The sequence below is a fragment of the Miniopterus schreibersii genome, assembly GCF_964146895.1.
Source record: "Miniopterus schreibersii genome assembly, chromosome: 3".
NCBI lineage: Eukaryota > Metazoa > Chordata > Mammalia > Chiroptera > Miniopteridae > Miniopterus > Miniopterus schreibersii.
In genome coordinates, this window is record NC_138103.1 from 29,000,970 (window position 1) to 29,014,284 (window position 13,315).

The 13,315-nt window shown below is 53.2% G+C and overlaps 1 protein-coding gene across 2 annotated transcripts; it reads right to left on the minus strand.

The window, feature by feature from the left end:
• Positions 1–1,461: 1,461 nt before the first annotated feature.
• SSC4D (scavenger receptor cysteine rich family member with 4 domains) lies at positions 1,462–10,167 on the minus strand (the record flags this gene model as incomplete). Of its 2 annotated transcripts, XM_081132063.1 has the most annotated exons (11): positions 1,462–1,830; positions 1,905–2,214; positions 2,854–2,931; positions 3,867–4,178; positions 4,294–4,368; positions 4,954–5,031; positions 6,061–6,375; positions 7,140–7,217; positions 7,929–8,234; positions 8,481–8,516; positions 10,002–10,167. In XM_081132063.1, 11 exons carry the CDS (start codon positions 10,165–10,167, stop codon positions 1,638–1,640), a joined length of 1,947 nt encoding a protein of 648 aa, XP_080988189.1. In that variant the 3' UTR covers positions 1,462–1,637. The 2 variants fall into 2 exon arrangements, with proteins under 2 accessions (XP_080988189.1, XP_080988190.1); XM_081132064.1 differs by having other exon boundaries at positions 1,756–2,214; positions 10,002–10,164.
• Between the last annotated feature and the right edge of the window lie 3,148 nt (positions 10,168–13,315).

Consider the following 13,315-nt stretch of genomic DNA (forward strand, 5'->3'; position numbering starts at 1 on the left):
GGGGCTGTGGGGTGGATAGAGCATCACTGTCCAACTCTCTGAATTCTTAAGCATTTTCATTCCTCCACCCCTCATCTCTCCAATGACACAGTGGGTTTCGGAGAGCTCCCTAACAAATGCAGACAAAGCCATTACTGACAAGAGCTGATGGAGTTTGGAGCTAGTGTCTGCCTCCCTCCTTGGCTGGAAGCCAGGACCAAGTTTAGAGCCTGTGGGAGGCAAAATAATGGCCCTTCAAAGATGTCCACATCCTAATCCCTGGAGCTCCAGAATACGTTACTTTACATGGCTAGAAGGATTATGCAGATGTAATTAAATTAAGGACCTTGAGATGGGGAGATTATCCTGGATTATCCAGGTGGGTCTAACATAATCACAAGAAGCTTTAGAGAATGGAAGAGGGAGTCAGAAGAGTCAGAAGAGGAGATTGAGATGGTAGAAGATGCAGTCAGAGTGATGTAATTGCTGGCTGGAAGGAGGACATGTGCAGGCATGGAATGCAGGCAGCCTCTAGGAGCTGGAAAAGGTAAGGAAACAGATTCTCCCCTAGAGCCTCCAGAAAGAACACTACCCTGCAGATGCCTTGAATTTAGCCCATTTCAGACTAGTGACCTGAAGAACTGTAAGATAATCAATTTAGTGTTGTTTTTAGCTCCTAAGTTTGTAGTCATTTGGTACAGCGGCTATAGGAAACTAATGCAGAGCCTGCAGGCTATACCTGGAGAGCAGAGGCTTGACACTAGACCGCTGCTACTGGGGTCTTCCCAGTACTGGGAAGACCCCGTGGCTGAGAGCTCTGGCAGGATCTGCCACTTCTCTCTGCCCCTGGAACTGTAGGTGAGGTGCCCCAAAAGCAGCCTCTGGGGAAGCCCCAATGTTTATTTGCTCTCCCTTATCTGCCTTCCTGCCTCCTCTCATTTTTTTCTGTTCTAGTGACTCCACCACCTTGCCATGTGACCTTGAGTAGACCTTCCTTTTGCAGGACGTAGATTTCTCTATATGTAAAAGCAAAGCAAGGATGGGCTAGGAGACCCTCTAGGGGCCTTCCGGCCTGACACTGTGAGTCAGCATTTCCAGAATGTGATGGGCCTGCACAGAGCTCTCTGATGATGCTCTTGAACTGCCCTCGATCCCCAAGCCTCCAGAGAATCCTCACCAGTCTTTCCTGCTGCCACAAACACTGCACTTGTGCCCAAACACTGACCTCAGTTAAAAGATAGGGGGGGACAATGCTTTATTGACTTGGCACCTATGAACGGGTGGCTATAGGCCCCCACAGTTCTTTGCTATTGCAAAGTAGAGGCTTTGTGGTGGGGGCAGCATAAATCAGAGATGCTGGTTCCAGCTGCAGGGAGGGGCCAATGTCCCTGCTTTGGCCCCTCCAGTCCCCTTGTCCAGCCAAGCACCATCTGAGTCTGGGTCCTCATGGAACAGGCCAGGGCAATGACCCAGGTTCTTCTACAGCCCCAGGCAGGCTAAGGTAAGAGCTGCAGGCCTTTCCTGCCTTCCCTCTTCTTGGGGATCCCAAGATGGGTGGGGGGAAGGGAGAGACCTCATTTTCAGAGAACCCCTAAACCTCCTGGACTGGGTTCCAGGAAGGCAGAATCAGGGGTGCTGGAACCCTACCAAAGAGAGAGTTAGAAGTCATCCCCTTCCCCCAATTTTCTGTTTTGGCTGAGCAGAAAGTGGGAGCTTTCGTTGAATTGGGCCCACAACAGTTGATGGGATAAAGTCAGGCTGCCCCATGCAGGACCACACCATCTGGGCAAGCTCTCTCCCAGGCAAAGGGAGGGAAGGGCTGAGTGAACTGCAGTTGTCACAGGAGGAAGGCTTCCTGGAGGAAGAGGGGCAGGTCACAGTAGGTTCCCAGAAGAGGTGGTCTGCAGAGTGGGCTGGGTCATAACAGCCGGCACAGAACACTGGCATCCTCACTGTGGTCACAGTTGTGGGCATCCCAGCGGATATGAGAGCAGAGCAGAAGGGCACTCTCGTCTCCACGGCACTTGACATTGTCCAGGAGGATAGGGCCTCGGCCTGGGCCAAAGTGGGCCTCTCCAGGGGCTGCCAGAGCCTGGCCACAGCCTAGCTGGTGGCATAGGACACCGGCTGCCCTCAGGTCCCAAGCATCATCACAAACAGTGCCCCACCGCTGTCCTAGGAAGAGTTCCACACGCCCCTCGCATCGGTGGGCTCCATTGGCCAGACGTAGGTGCCCTGTAAGGGAACAAGGCCGGGAGCTGGAAGGTGCTGGCCCATGCCAGGCCACTTCCAAGCAAGGCCAGGGAAGGGGTAGAGGAGGCAAAGGGTGTTGGTCTGAGACACAGCACTACCCTGGAAGCCACTGGACAAGGGCAGACAAATGAGAGTAAAATAGGATGGATATCAGTCAAGACAGCCTCCAGATGGAAGAACATGTACAAGCCTTTGTGGGGTGCTCTAGGCATGTTGGGTTCCATGTCTGCTCTCTCCTTAGTTCTCTGTTCATAATCCCAGTATCTCAGCTACAGGGCTACTCTCTGGACACTGTGATTGTGTCCTCTGAAGGCACCCCCTCTGAGGGGGTGCCTACCCTCACCCCCTGGGCTTCTCAGGCTAAAGAATGAATTCTTTCATTTCTCTCCTCAGGAAAGGTACCCTATCCCCTCATTTTGGTCCCATTTCTAGAAATTTCTAGATTCCTCTAGCTTAAAACCCACCTCCCTCTTTCTGGACACCATACTTCTATTAATGAGACTTAAGACTTGCACAAGAGAAAGGTTCTAGGACATGGTAAAAATATGCTGAGCTGTGACCTCCCCTGATCCTTACCATTCTGATGCCTCTACCTCCCTCTTAGGGGCTGTGGGCACCTACCGTCCCTGGGCCGAGGAGTGGGCACTCGGGTGGTCTCAGAACCATCCTGCTGGACTTGCAGTCCTAGCTCCTCTGGGCCTGGCTCATCAAGGACAAAGAAAAAGGTGGCTGTCACATTGGGGAAGCCTGATCTAGGGACAACGAACTTCACAGGACCCTGAAGAACAGCTCCCCCGCCCCTTGGATCAGAAATGGTGATTGTGCTTCTTTTACCCTGGGGCCCAAAGTGGAATCCTTTGTAGCCTACCCTTTGTGGCCAAGGCTACCAGGCCCCGGGGCTACCAAACTAGGGAGAAGATACCAACCAATTCCCAAACCAAGCAATGAACAGAAGCATTTTAAAATGTGTAAGACTCTGCAAACACCCCTATCTACTGATTCCTCCTCCCAAAGGTCAGACGCTTGCTCCCGAGCACTGATAACTCTCCGTTTACTAGAGCTTTGCGTCTTAACTCAGCAGGGCAATAGCGCCCCAGCCCCACCCTTTGTGGACTTTCAGAATTTATCCATGGTGTCAGGTCTCTCACCCCGCACCCCGCCCCTCACTGCGGCAGAGCCCGCACCCTCCCCACGCCCCGCCTCACACTCTCACCGCTAAAGGCACTCCCTTCCGGCCCCGCCCGGGCCGCGCAGCGGCAGTTTGCGTCAACGGGCGGGCTCCGCCTCTCTGCGGAGAGCGCGTCCTTTCCGGCTCCGCCCACGTTGCTGTGCCGCAGTGAGGCCTCACCCGCGGCCCCGCCCATTCCTCAACAGATCCCACCCCACCCGTGCCTACGTGCGTGCCTACGTGCAGTCTCCTTCCTCACTCAAATACTGCCTTGCTCCGCCCATGCCGCAGTACGCACCCGCGCGAGCCCGCGCTGCAGTGAGTGCGCATGCGCGGCTCCGCCTATTTCTTAAATCCCGCTTGATCCCGCCCTCCCCACAGTACCAGCCTGCGCGCGGTCCCGCCCAAGGCTGTGCTGTCTGGTCCGCGCAGTTCGCTTCCGTGCGCGATCCCGCCGCGGGCTCACCTGAGCAGAGTGCTCCCGCATCCTCGTGGTGGCCGCAGTTGTGCTGACCCCAACCCAGGTGGAAGCAGTCGCTCAGGCGGGCCTCCGTGCCAGCGCAGCCCACGTTGTCCAGCAGCACCGGGCCGCGGCCGTAGCCGAAGTGGCCGAGGCCCGTGGCGCCCAGCGCAGGCCCGCATCCTGCCTCTCGGCAAGCCACGCGCGCATCCGCGAAATCCCAGTCATCGTCGCAGACGGTGCCCCAGCCCCCGGCGTACATAACCTCCACGCGGCCGCGGCACGGTCCCGGGCCGCCCACCAGCCGCAGCCGCCCGCCTGCAGGGCGCACAGGCCCGCGGCCAGAGGGGCTGGGCTGGAGCCACCCGCTCCCAGGCAGGGCCCCAACCCCATCCTTTCCCACCCCCCACAGAGTCCCAGCTCTGCCACTTACTTTTCTTTCCCGCGGCCCAGGAGGCTGTGGTGAACAGTGTGGTCTCCCTGGAAGGCAGGGCACCAACTCTTGTAGCTGCGGAGACAGGGCACCTAGATAGAGCATTTGAAGGGGACAAGGAGGCCTTATGGCCTACAGCAGGGCGTGGGGGCTCCCACTGAAATCCCCTAACTGTACCACACCTGCACCCCACAGTCAGCCTCAACTCTAGAATCACCATGTTAATTGGTGTGGTGGGGTCCTCCGGAAACTAGATTGGAATGAACCGAATCCTATTTCCAGGCATTATTCTAATTTCAATCCCAATGATAGTTTCAGCCCTAATTTCAAATGTACTTCTATCCTTCCTTCAACCTTTATCTCAAACCTCTCACGAGGCCTTTCAATTCCCACCCTCAGCCAAATTTTACTTAAGAGCTTTGAAGAAATCACTTACTACCTCTTCCCATCTTACTGAACTTTTCAGAGGTCTGGATTTCATCCTTGCTCTATCTGCTCCTCCGTTCTCTCACCCTTCTCTACCATCTGGCCAAAAGCTCTAGCCTTCTAGTCAGGGCCCCCTTCCTATGCATCCAAACAGCTTTTTCAATTCCCAGCCCAACCCACCTTGCCCCTACCATTATAGCCTGAAGGCTAGCAGGCTCAGGCTGGACTCCTTACCCTCTGGCTCTGTGTGCCAGGCCCAGGCCTCTCTTGTGGCTGAGGATGGCAGTGCCGTGAGAGTCGGAGGCCCTAGAACTAGAGTAGGAGAGAAGGGATCAGGGTCAGAGGCTGAGGTTCTTGGTCAGCCTTTGGCTGTCAGGAGGATAGAAGGGTTTCTCTGAAGGAGACCACAGATTTTACTTATAGAGCTGGGAGCTTAGCCCCAACTGGGGTACAAGGAGGTCTACCCCACTTTGACAATGGTCGTAATTCACTTGTGTTGTACAGGTGTACACATCACAGCTTGTACAGGACTTTCACAGACATGCTTTCATTTCTTTCCAATGTTCTCAGAAACCCAATGTGTGTCCAAAATGGGGAGATAGAGAAGGTCTTGAACACAGGGGGAGGGAGAGCCATACACAGTCCTGAGGGACTTGTAGAACAAGACTCATTATCCCCTCCTACAGATAAAATAGGACTAGAAAGGGCAATGGGCATGCCTGAGACCTTGCAGTAAAGTTAGCCCTGACTTTACCAGGACTGAATGTGTGACCATGGGTGTGGCTCTGCCTCACCGGGCCTCAGCTTTCCCATCTGTAAACTGGAAATGATGGCCCCTGGTTTGGTGTGAGGCATGGGCAAGAGTGGAGTCCATTTGTGAAGTGCCATCATTGGCCCTATTATTTGTATTTGCTCAGAAAACCTCTCAAACTGGAGAGGGGCCAGGTGGAGCAAAATATTATAGGAGAATTAGGATTAAAGAGTGCTGTGCTTGGGCTACAATGGAGTATTTCTGGGTCAGTTCTAGAGCTCTATTATTTTGAAGTGTTCCATGAAGAGTACTTAGAACATGCTCAAAAATTCCGGGGGCATTCTTGGGGTACTGCTAGATAATTCTAGCGTATTGGTAGAGCAATACTGTAGTATACACAGCTGCGGAGCTCACCACAGAGTAGTGGGGTTTTCTGAGTACAGTAGTGAGATATTAAAAGTAATTTCAGGGCCTTCCTGGGTTACTCTGGGAAACACCAAGGCAGCCGCCCAAGTCCCCCTCGGGCTCCTCCAGCGTCTGGACAAGGCCGGGTCCCGCCCACCAGCCGCGCTGCGCCCCGGAGCCCGCACCTGCGCACAGCGCTCCCGCGTCCTCGTGGTGGCCGCAGTTGTGCACCCCCCAGCCTAGGCTCAGGCAGGCTGCCAGGCGGGGCTCCCCGCCTTCACAGTTAACGTTGTCCAGCAGGATGTGCCCCGTTCCGTAGCCGAAGAAGGCGTTAGTGGTGGCGGCCAGGGCTTCCCCGCAGCCCAGCTGGCGGCAGACCACGGTGGCGTCTGGCAGCCCCCAGTCATCGTCGCACACAGTGCCCCACAGGCCGCCGTGCAGGATCTCCACTCGGCCCTGACACGGGCCAGCGCCTCCCACCAGGCGTACACTGCCCTCACCTGGTGACGGTGGTGGCAGGGGAGGGGGCAAGGAGCATATCCCACAGGCCTCTGACTCCCGTCACCTCCCGATCTAACGCACCGCCCCACACCCACAGCACATGGTGTCCTAGGACCTAAAGCCCGGGAGGAGCTCCTCATTCACCCCCACGGCACTGTCTCCTTACAGTCCAAATTGGGGGTGGTTTGTGGGATCAGAGGACAGATTGGCTTTGACTGTGTCGCTCTCTGCCTAAAAGCAACCCTCCCAGTCTTTGTCCATGCTCTCCTGCGCAGCTAGGTTGCGTTGCTTCCTCAGTTAAGGCTGCAGTGAAAGCCGCTTCACCTTTCTAGGTGCAGCACCAACAACTCTTCCTCCAGGAAGCCCTGCCTGATCTCTGATGGACTAGACCTCTTCCTTCTCTGGACTTCCTTGCCTTTTTATCTGTTGTTCTGTTTTTAGATTGCTTTTCATTTTCTTGCTCTACATCATTATCAGCACTCCTGTGCATATCTGACTCTCCCATTAGATTAAGCTCTGGCTAACCTCTCTCACTTTCTCCAGCCTTGTGCTGACTATTTTTAATTATTCCACAGGAATGAATCCTCTTTCCATGTCCAGAAGGTGAGCAGCCTGAGGGGGTACAGGGGGCGGGGTGGGGAGGGGAAATGACCAAACTCAACCATCAGTAACCCCTCTCTTCCCGTCTAGGGTAGATATTGGAGACTGTTCTCTGGGTCCCTCTCCTAAGACCCAGGTGGTCCCCCACGTTGCCCTTACTTACCTTTCCCATTCCGGGTGGTTGTAGTGGGTGCCCTAGTGGTTAACACTTTCTTTGTTGGGGGCTGCGTGGGCAAGAACTCTGGAAAGGAAGGGAGGAGGGCAAATGTATCTTTCTGTTCTTCATCCGCACCCACAGGTGTATAAGTAGCAGGGCATGGACCCCTAAGGTACCTGCTCCTCAGGGCCTCTGGCCACACAAAGGATCAAAGCCAGGGATATGAGAGGTGAAAGGGCCCCTTGGGTCCAGAAAGCAGTAGCTCTAGAGGAATTCTTTTAGTTCTTAAAGCAGCATCACATCACTTGAGAACTTGTTAGAAAGGTAAATTCTTAGGCTCCACCCAGACCTGCAGAATCAGAAACTCTGGGATGGGGCCACAATCTGAACCCTCCGGGGGGATTTTCTTGAAAATTAAAACCACTGCTCTCAAGAACAAAACCTCTCAGAGATTTCTGCTGCAACTGTAATGCCAAGTGGACCTGTGGCCAGTGTTGACCCCAATCATCTGATTTTAAAAATGGGAAGGAGACTTTGCTGGAACAGCCAAAGCTCTATGTGGAAAGTAGTGTGGAGTTTTGACCAAGGTCACACAATGAGCCAGAAGCACCACTGGGGCTCAGGGCTCCTGACAGCCAGCCTGGGGCTCTTCCCCAACACTGTGCAATGAAGCCACTGGCTAGGTCTTCTACATAGAACAGTGTTACCGCTGGGAAGTCCCCTCATTTATCTAGCTTTTAGCCCTGCTGTCTAACACAGTCTGTCTGCCCTCCTAGGTCACAGACCTCTGCTCACCATCACACAGGACAGCCACATCCTCGTAGTGAAAGCAGTTGTGGACTCCCCAGCCTCGGCTGCCGCACTCACTCAGAGCAGCTTCCTGCCCTCGGCAGTCCACGTTGTCCAGCAGGATGGGGCCTCTGCCCTGCCCAAAGGCAAGGGGCCGCGGCACAGGCAGCGCCAGGCCACAGCCCAGCTGACGACATACCACATTGGCGTCCACCACATCCCAGTCATCGTCACAAACGCTGCCCCAGGAGCCACCATGCAGGACCTCCAGACGCCCCCGGCAGCGGCTCGGACCCCCCACCAGCCTCAGTTCTGTGGAGAGGGTTGAGCTGGCACCAGGGGGATCCCTGGGTCCAACCTACAGGATGCCAACTTTGCCATAAAGTTATGGGAGCCTTGGGAGCAGTCCCTTCAAGGTCTTATTTCTCCCTTCCTATAAAATGGGGAGACTGGCACAATCCCTTTGGGGGCATCTAAAATAATGGAGGTCTTCTGTCTGAGCATCTGAATACCTGGGGTCAGGGCAGGGGTGGGGGAGGGAGGAGCAGGGGCACCTACCTGGAAAGGGCAGTGGGGTGGGCTGTAGGGCACTGGCTGAAACAGAGTGAGGAGAGCATTGGCCCCTCTCCCCCCTCCCTTTGCTGCCTGGTCCTGGGAACACAGCCTTCCCTCCCACCACAGTCCTTACCATCACCTCCCTCCTCTTCATTACTCCTGCTTCCCCAAAGTCTCATCTTCTCTTTCCCAGTTGGCCTCCTTGCTTCACCCCTCTCCCATGGGCCACCCTGAGAGAGCTGCCTAAAATACAGATCTGTTTATCCCACTCTACTGCTAAATTTCTCAAAGACTCCCCATTTCTTATAGGAGTCCCAGCCCCTGAGCTTTCTCAACGAAGCCTTCTAGTATCTTCTGACCAGCCTCACCTCACTTCTTAATATCCCATCAGTCTTGTCTCCAGAACTTTAACCATGCAGTCTCCTCTGCTTGAACAGTCCTGGCCATTCCTACTCATTATAGCTCTTCAGAGCCTTCAAGACCCAGCTTGGAGCCCCCTCCTCCAGAAAGCCTTCCTGGAGCCCTCAGCTAAAAGTGCTCTCTATTCCCTCTGAATCCCTGGGCACCATATACATGCCCCTTTCTGGACCGTCTGTCTAGTAATGTGTCCGTACCTGTCTTATCTTGGTATCCCCCAGAGCCCTCTGCCCAGAGCCTGTTACTCAGCAGATGCTCAGTAGCTCTGCCTTAATGTGTAAACTGGTTTTGGGATTCATTATGATTTCCCCCAAAAGCTTTACCTAGACAAGTCCTTCTGCTTCAGCTCTCATGTATGTATATGCCAGGCACTGTGCTCACTGCTTTATGTGGCCTGGCTCACTTAACCATTAGGACGACTTATAAGGTAGGTAGGATTTTGCAGATGGGGAAGCTTCAGGTTTAGTGAGGTTAGGCAACTTGCTCAAGGCCACACAACAAAGGGTAGAACTGGGATCCCAACTGAAATAGCCACACTCTTCTCCACCATACACTTCTGAGTACATGGCCTGGGAGGTGAGGAGGAAACAGGGAAACTGGACTAGCATGGGAAATGGAAAACTCTATAATAGCCCACTTGTGCACAGGCTATTACTGTGTTTAGAAACTTTCGCATACATCACCTCAGAGAATTCTTACAATAATGCTCTGAGGCATGTACTGAGGTACCCATCTTACAGATGAAGAAACTGAGACTTGGTTTCTTCATTTTTAAGTTAGGATAGTCCCTAGCTCATTTGATTTCATTTATTCTACCAGCTGCTTTTCCAACAGCCATTGGTAAGCCCACCCTCTTTCTCTCCTTTCCCATTTCCAATGTCTCTTAACTGCCCATACTCTGTGCACATTGATCCCTCACTCTCAGCACTGAGCCCTCCACTTCTCCAGCTCAGACCCTTACCTCTCATCAACCATAGACAAATGTGGGAGATGGAAAGAATGTTAGAAACCACCTCATTTACAAACCACCTCCCACCATAACTTTACAGCTGGGAAAACTGAGAGTCAGAAAGGGAAATTGTTGGGGATTAGGGGGACAGCACTCACCCAGTGGCAAGAGGAGAAGGAAGGACAGGGCTGGGGGGATGGGTGCAGGGGCTGTACTCCTGTCTCCAGGCCTCCACCCCCTGCTCTGATCTGGTTGGGGACCAATTGGAATCTCTGCTTCCTTGTGTGTCCAGCCAGTCGATGGCCTTTCTGATGGTTCCATCATGAAGCCGGTGGAGAAGTCACAGCAGGAACATCTGGAATTAAAAATCCCAAGTCACTTCTTCCAGCTGGAAGGGCTCAATGAGAGCTCCAGGGGGAAGTGACATTTCCATTTGGGTTTGGCATTCTGAGTGGAGGCAGCAGGAGCAACAGCCGGGCGATGAGGAGGAAAGGAGCACAGATGGGAGCTAATGAGGAGTTAGGTCCGGCTAGAGCAGAGAGTGTGAAAGGGATGGTGGGAGATGAGGTTGGAGAGTTGCCTGAGCCTAAACCCAGGCAGGCCACGCAGCTGTACCCAGGGTTGAGTTTATTCTCCAGGACAGTGCGTCCCAAAGGGTGGTGGGGCAACCCACGTAAATTTAGGGGGAGATAGATGGACATTTATTGTTTGATTTTCATTGCTTTTTTTTTTTTTAACAATGCCTTTTATTTATGGCAAAGGATCCTGATTTTCCATTTATTGGAACAGTATAAAGTTTCTCTTTAAAGTTCATTTAAATCAGAAGAAATGAGTCAATTAAAAAAATAAAACATCAAGGAAATATAGTTCCCATGACTCACAAATATGCAAAAATGGTGAAGGGGCCCAGACAGTAAATGCCATTTGGGATGCTCTGCCTTTTTGGGATGGGAAGCCCTTGAGGATTTTTTTGTTGTTAAATTTTGGGTTGAGGTATACAAATAAAACAGTACTTAAACCTAAGTGTAGAACTCAGTGAATATTCACATCATGTAGCCAGCATCCAAGAAGCACCCTCAGATCCCCCTTTCTTCACAGACAAAATGGGGAGGTGTTGGCTTAGGGGATGGGTATTGAGAGTGCAGGGCCATAGGTCCCCCTCTCAGTGCCCCCCTCCCTGGCTGTGCCTCTGCCCTGGCATACAAAGAGTCTGGTTGGGGAGAGGATGAAAACCTATCTGGACATGGGCACGGGGTTTTCAATACCCCATTCATGGGGCCCAGGACAGCCCCCAGTGGAATAATCAGCTTTTGTCTTCCTTTTGCCTGGCCTGGAGACAGCTGGGAGATAGGAGTTGAGAGCTGTGAGGAGGAGCCACAGTCCAATCTTTGCTGAGGAGATCCATAGTGATCTGGGCCTCCCCACCCCCACCCCCACCTCCTGGGCCTCAGGCCACCCAACCCTCAGGCTGCTGGGACACTAGCCCCCAGGTCAGGTCAGCTCGCACCATGTGAGTATGGGGACACACAGCTTCCAGGGAACCTGGCCGGGAATCCTCAAGTCCCCGCCACTGTATCCCCTGCCACCCTAGCCCAGGGGTGACGGACAAGGACCCTTGATCCTGATGTCCACTGACCTCAAGTCCCAGCTGACCCAAGAGCTCCCAGTGGGCCTCTTGGAGCCTGCCTACCTCCAGCTCCAAACTTGGTCCCAAGCCTGCTCCTGCCTCACTCCCTGGGAACCTTGGCCAAAGTGAGGCTTAACCATTCCCTGCCTTCTTTGAACTTGGGTCTCTAAAGCACTCTCTCTCCCTCCCCACCCTTTACTAGTGCACCTTTTGCCCTGAACTGTTTCTTTAAGTGTGGAGCAGGCAGCATTACACAATGGTTAGCGGCATCAGCTCCACCAACTATTAGCTGTGTGAACTCACCTTGCTAAGTAAGCCTCACTGTCCTCATCTGTAAAATGGAGTCAGTAATACACTTGCCTCTTACAGTTGTTGCCCTGTGCCTGACCCACCATAAGTATGGTAGCTATTATTACTATTACTGTTTTCCCATCTAGGCTGTGAACCCTTGAAGGCAGGGACCAGATTTTATTCAATAGAAATACCTGACCCAGGGCGAGTACACAGGAAATGTTTATTGAATGACTGGATAAACTTTAGTGCCCCAGAATCATAGAATGAAGCAGTCAGAAGGAGCCTGGGAGATCATCAAGGACAACTCCACATCTGACCAGTGGAAAACTTATCACACACACACACAAACATACACACACACCACCAAAAGTGAAGGATTCATACCTGGGGGAATGCTCTGGGCTCTTTCTGTCCCTTCTTCTATAGTCAATCCAAGGTCAAATCACTTTTTCTGCCCCCAGAAGTTTAAGAGGGGGTTGGATCCCCCAAATGCAAATCAACACAGATCTTTCTTTTCTTTCCAAAGCTGGAAGGTGAGCAGAGGCAAAATCTCTGTCCATGGAGCTGGCTGGTGGCCCCAGCCTGTCCCCACCCGACCTTAGGGGCAGAGGGAGGCAAAGGGAGAGTGAAGGTGGCCCGCACAGTCTGGAGCAGCCCCAGAGAAGGGGCATCCAAGCAGAGGAGGAGCTATAAGGGTGGGGGGGCCCTGGCTTTCACTCTCAGGGCCAGCAGCCCCTCCTCCCCCTTCCCTCCCACTCCAGGACTCAGGTTTCAGAAAGGCCAGGAGAGGTCTCCACCCCTTTGCAGGGCAGCCAAGCATCCCTGATCTCCTGTGAGAGCCCTGATTCAACCCCTTAGCCCTGTTGCCTGGGGAGTCCCTTTGACCACGACCTGACCCCCATCCCACCTGGGGGTTTGGAAACATGGTCACAGGAGTCAGAGTGTGCATGGTGGGCTTCTCACGTGAGCATGGTCTCTGATTTTGCTGCTGATTTTGCCTTGCTGTGGTTCCTCTTGAGTTCTGGTACCTTTTAGGCTTTTGTAGTTATGGGTAACAGGAAGTGACACTTGGCTTATCTTGTAATTTGTAGCTTCAGTAAAATGCTATGCTGGAATTCTGCACCTTCTGGCTGGGACCACAGAGCTGCAGGCCCCTCAGGGCGATTGCCAAACCTGGTATGCATCCCATCACCCCCAGGGGCACTTTTAAAATATAGATTATTGCCCCACCACTTCTGCCCCAGAGATTTTGATCCAGCAGTTCAGGGATGGGTTTCCCCTAAAAGTGTATTTCTAAAAAACCCCTGAGGCTCAAATATCTTTGGGGGCCTGGATTTAGCTGAAGCTGTTTATGATGCAGGTGGGAAGACCGAGTCCAAGAGCAGAAAAGGGAGACACAGCCCATGTACCTCGCAGGTCTTAGTTTGCTGACTCTCAGACCTCATCTTGCTTCCCACTTTGGGGAAAAAGAAAACTCTCTGATGGGAGGCCTGCCTTCACGCTGCTCCCATCCCTCCTTTCCTCTTGCCTTTTCTTCCTCCCCTGGCCTGA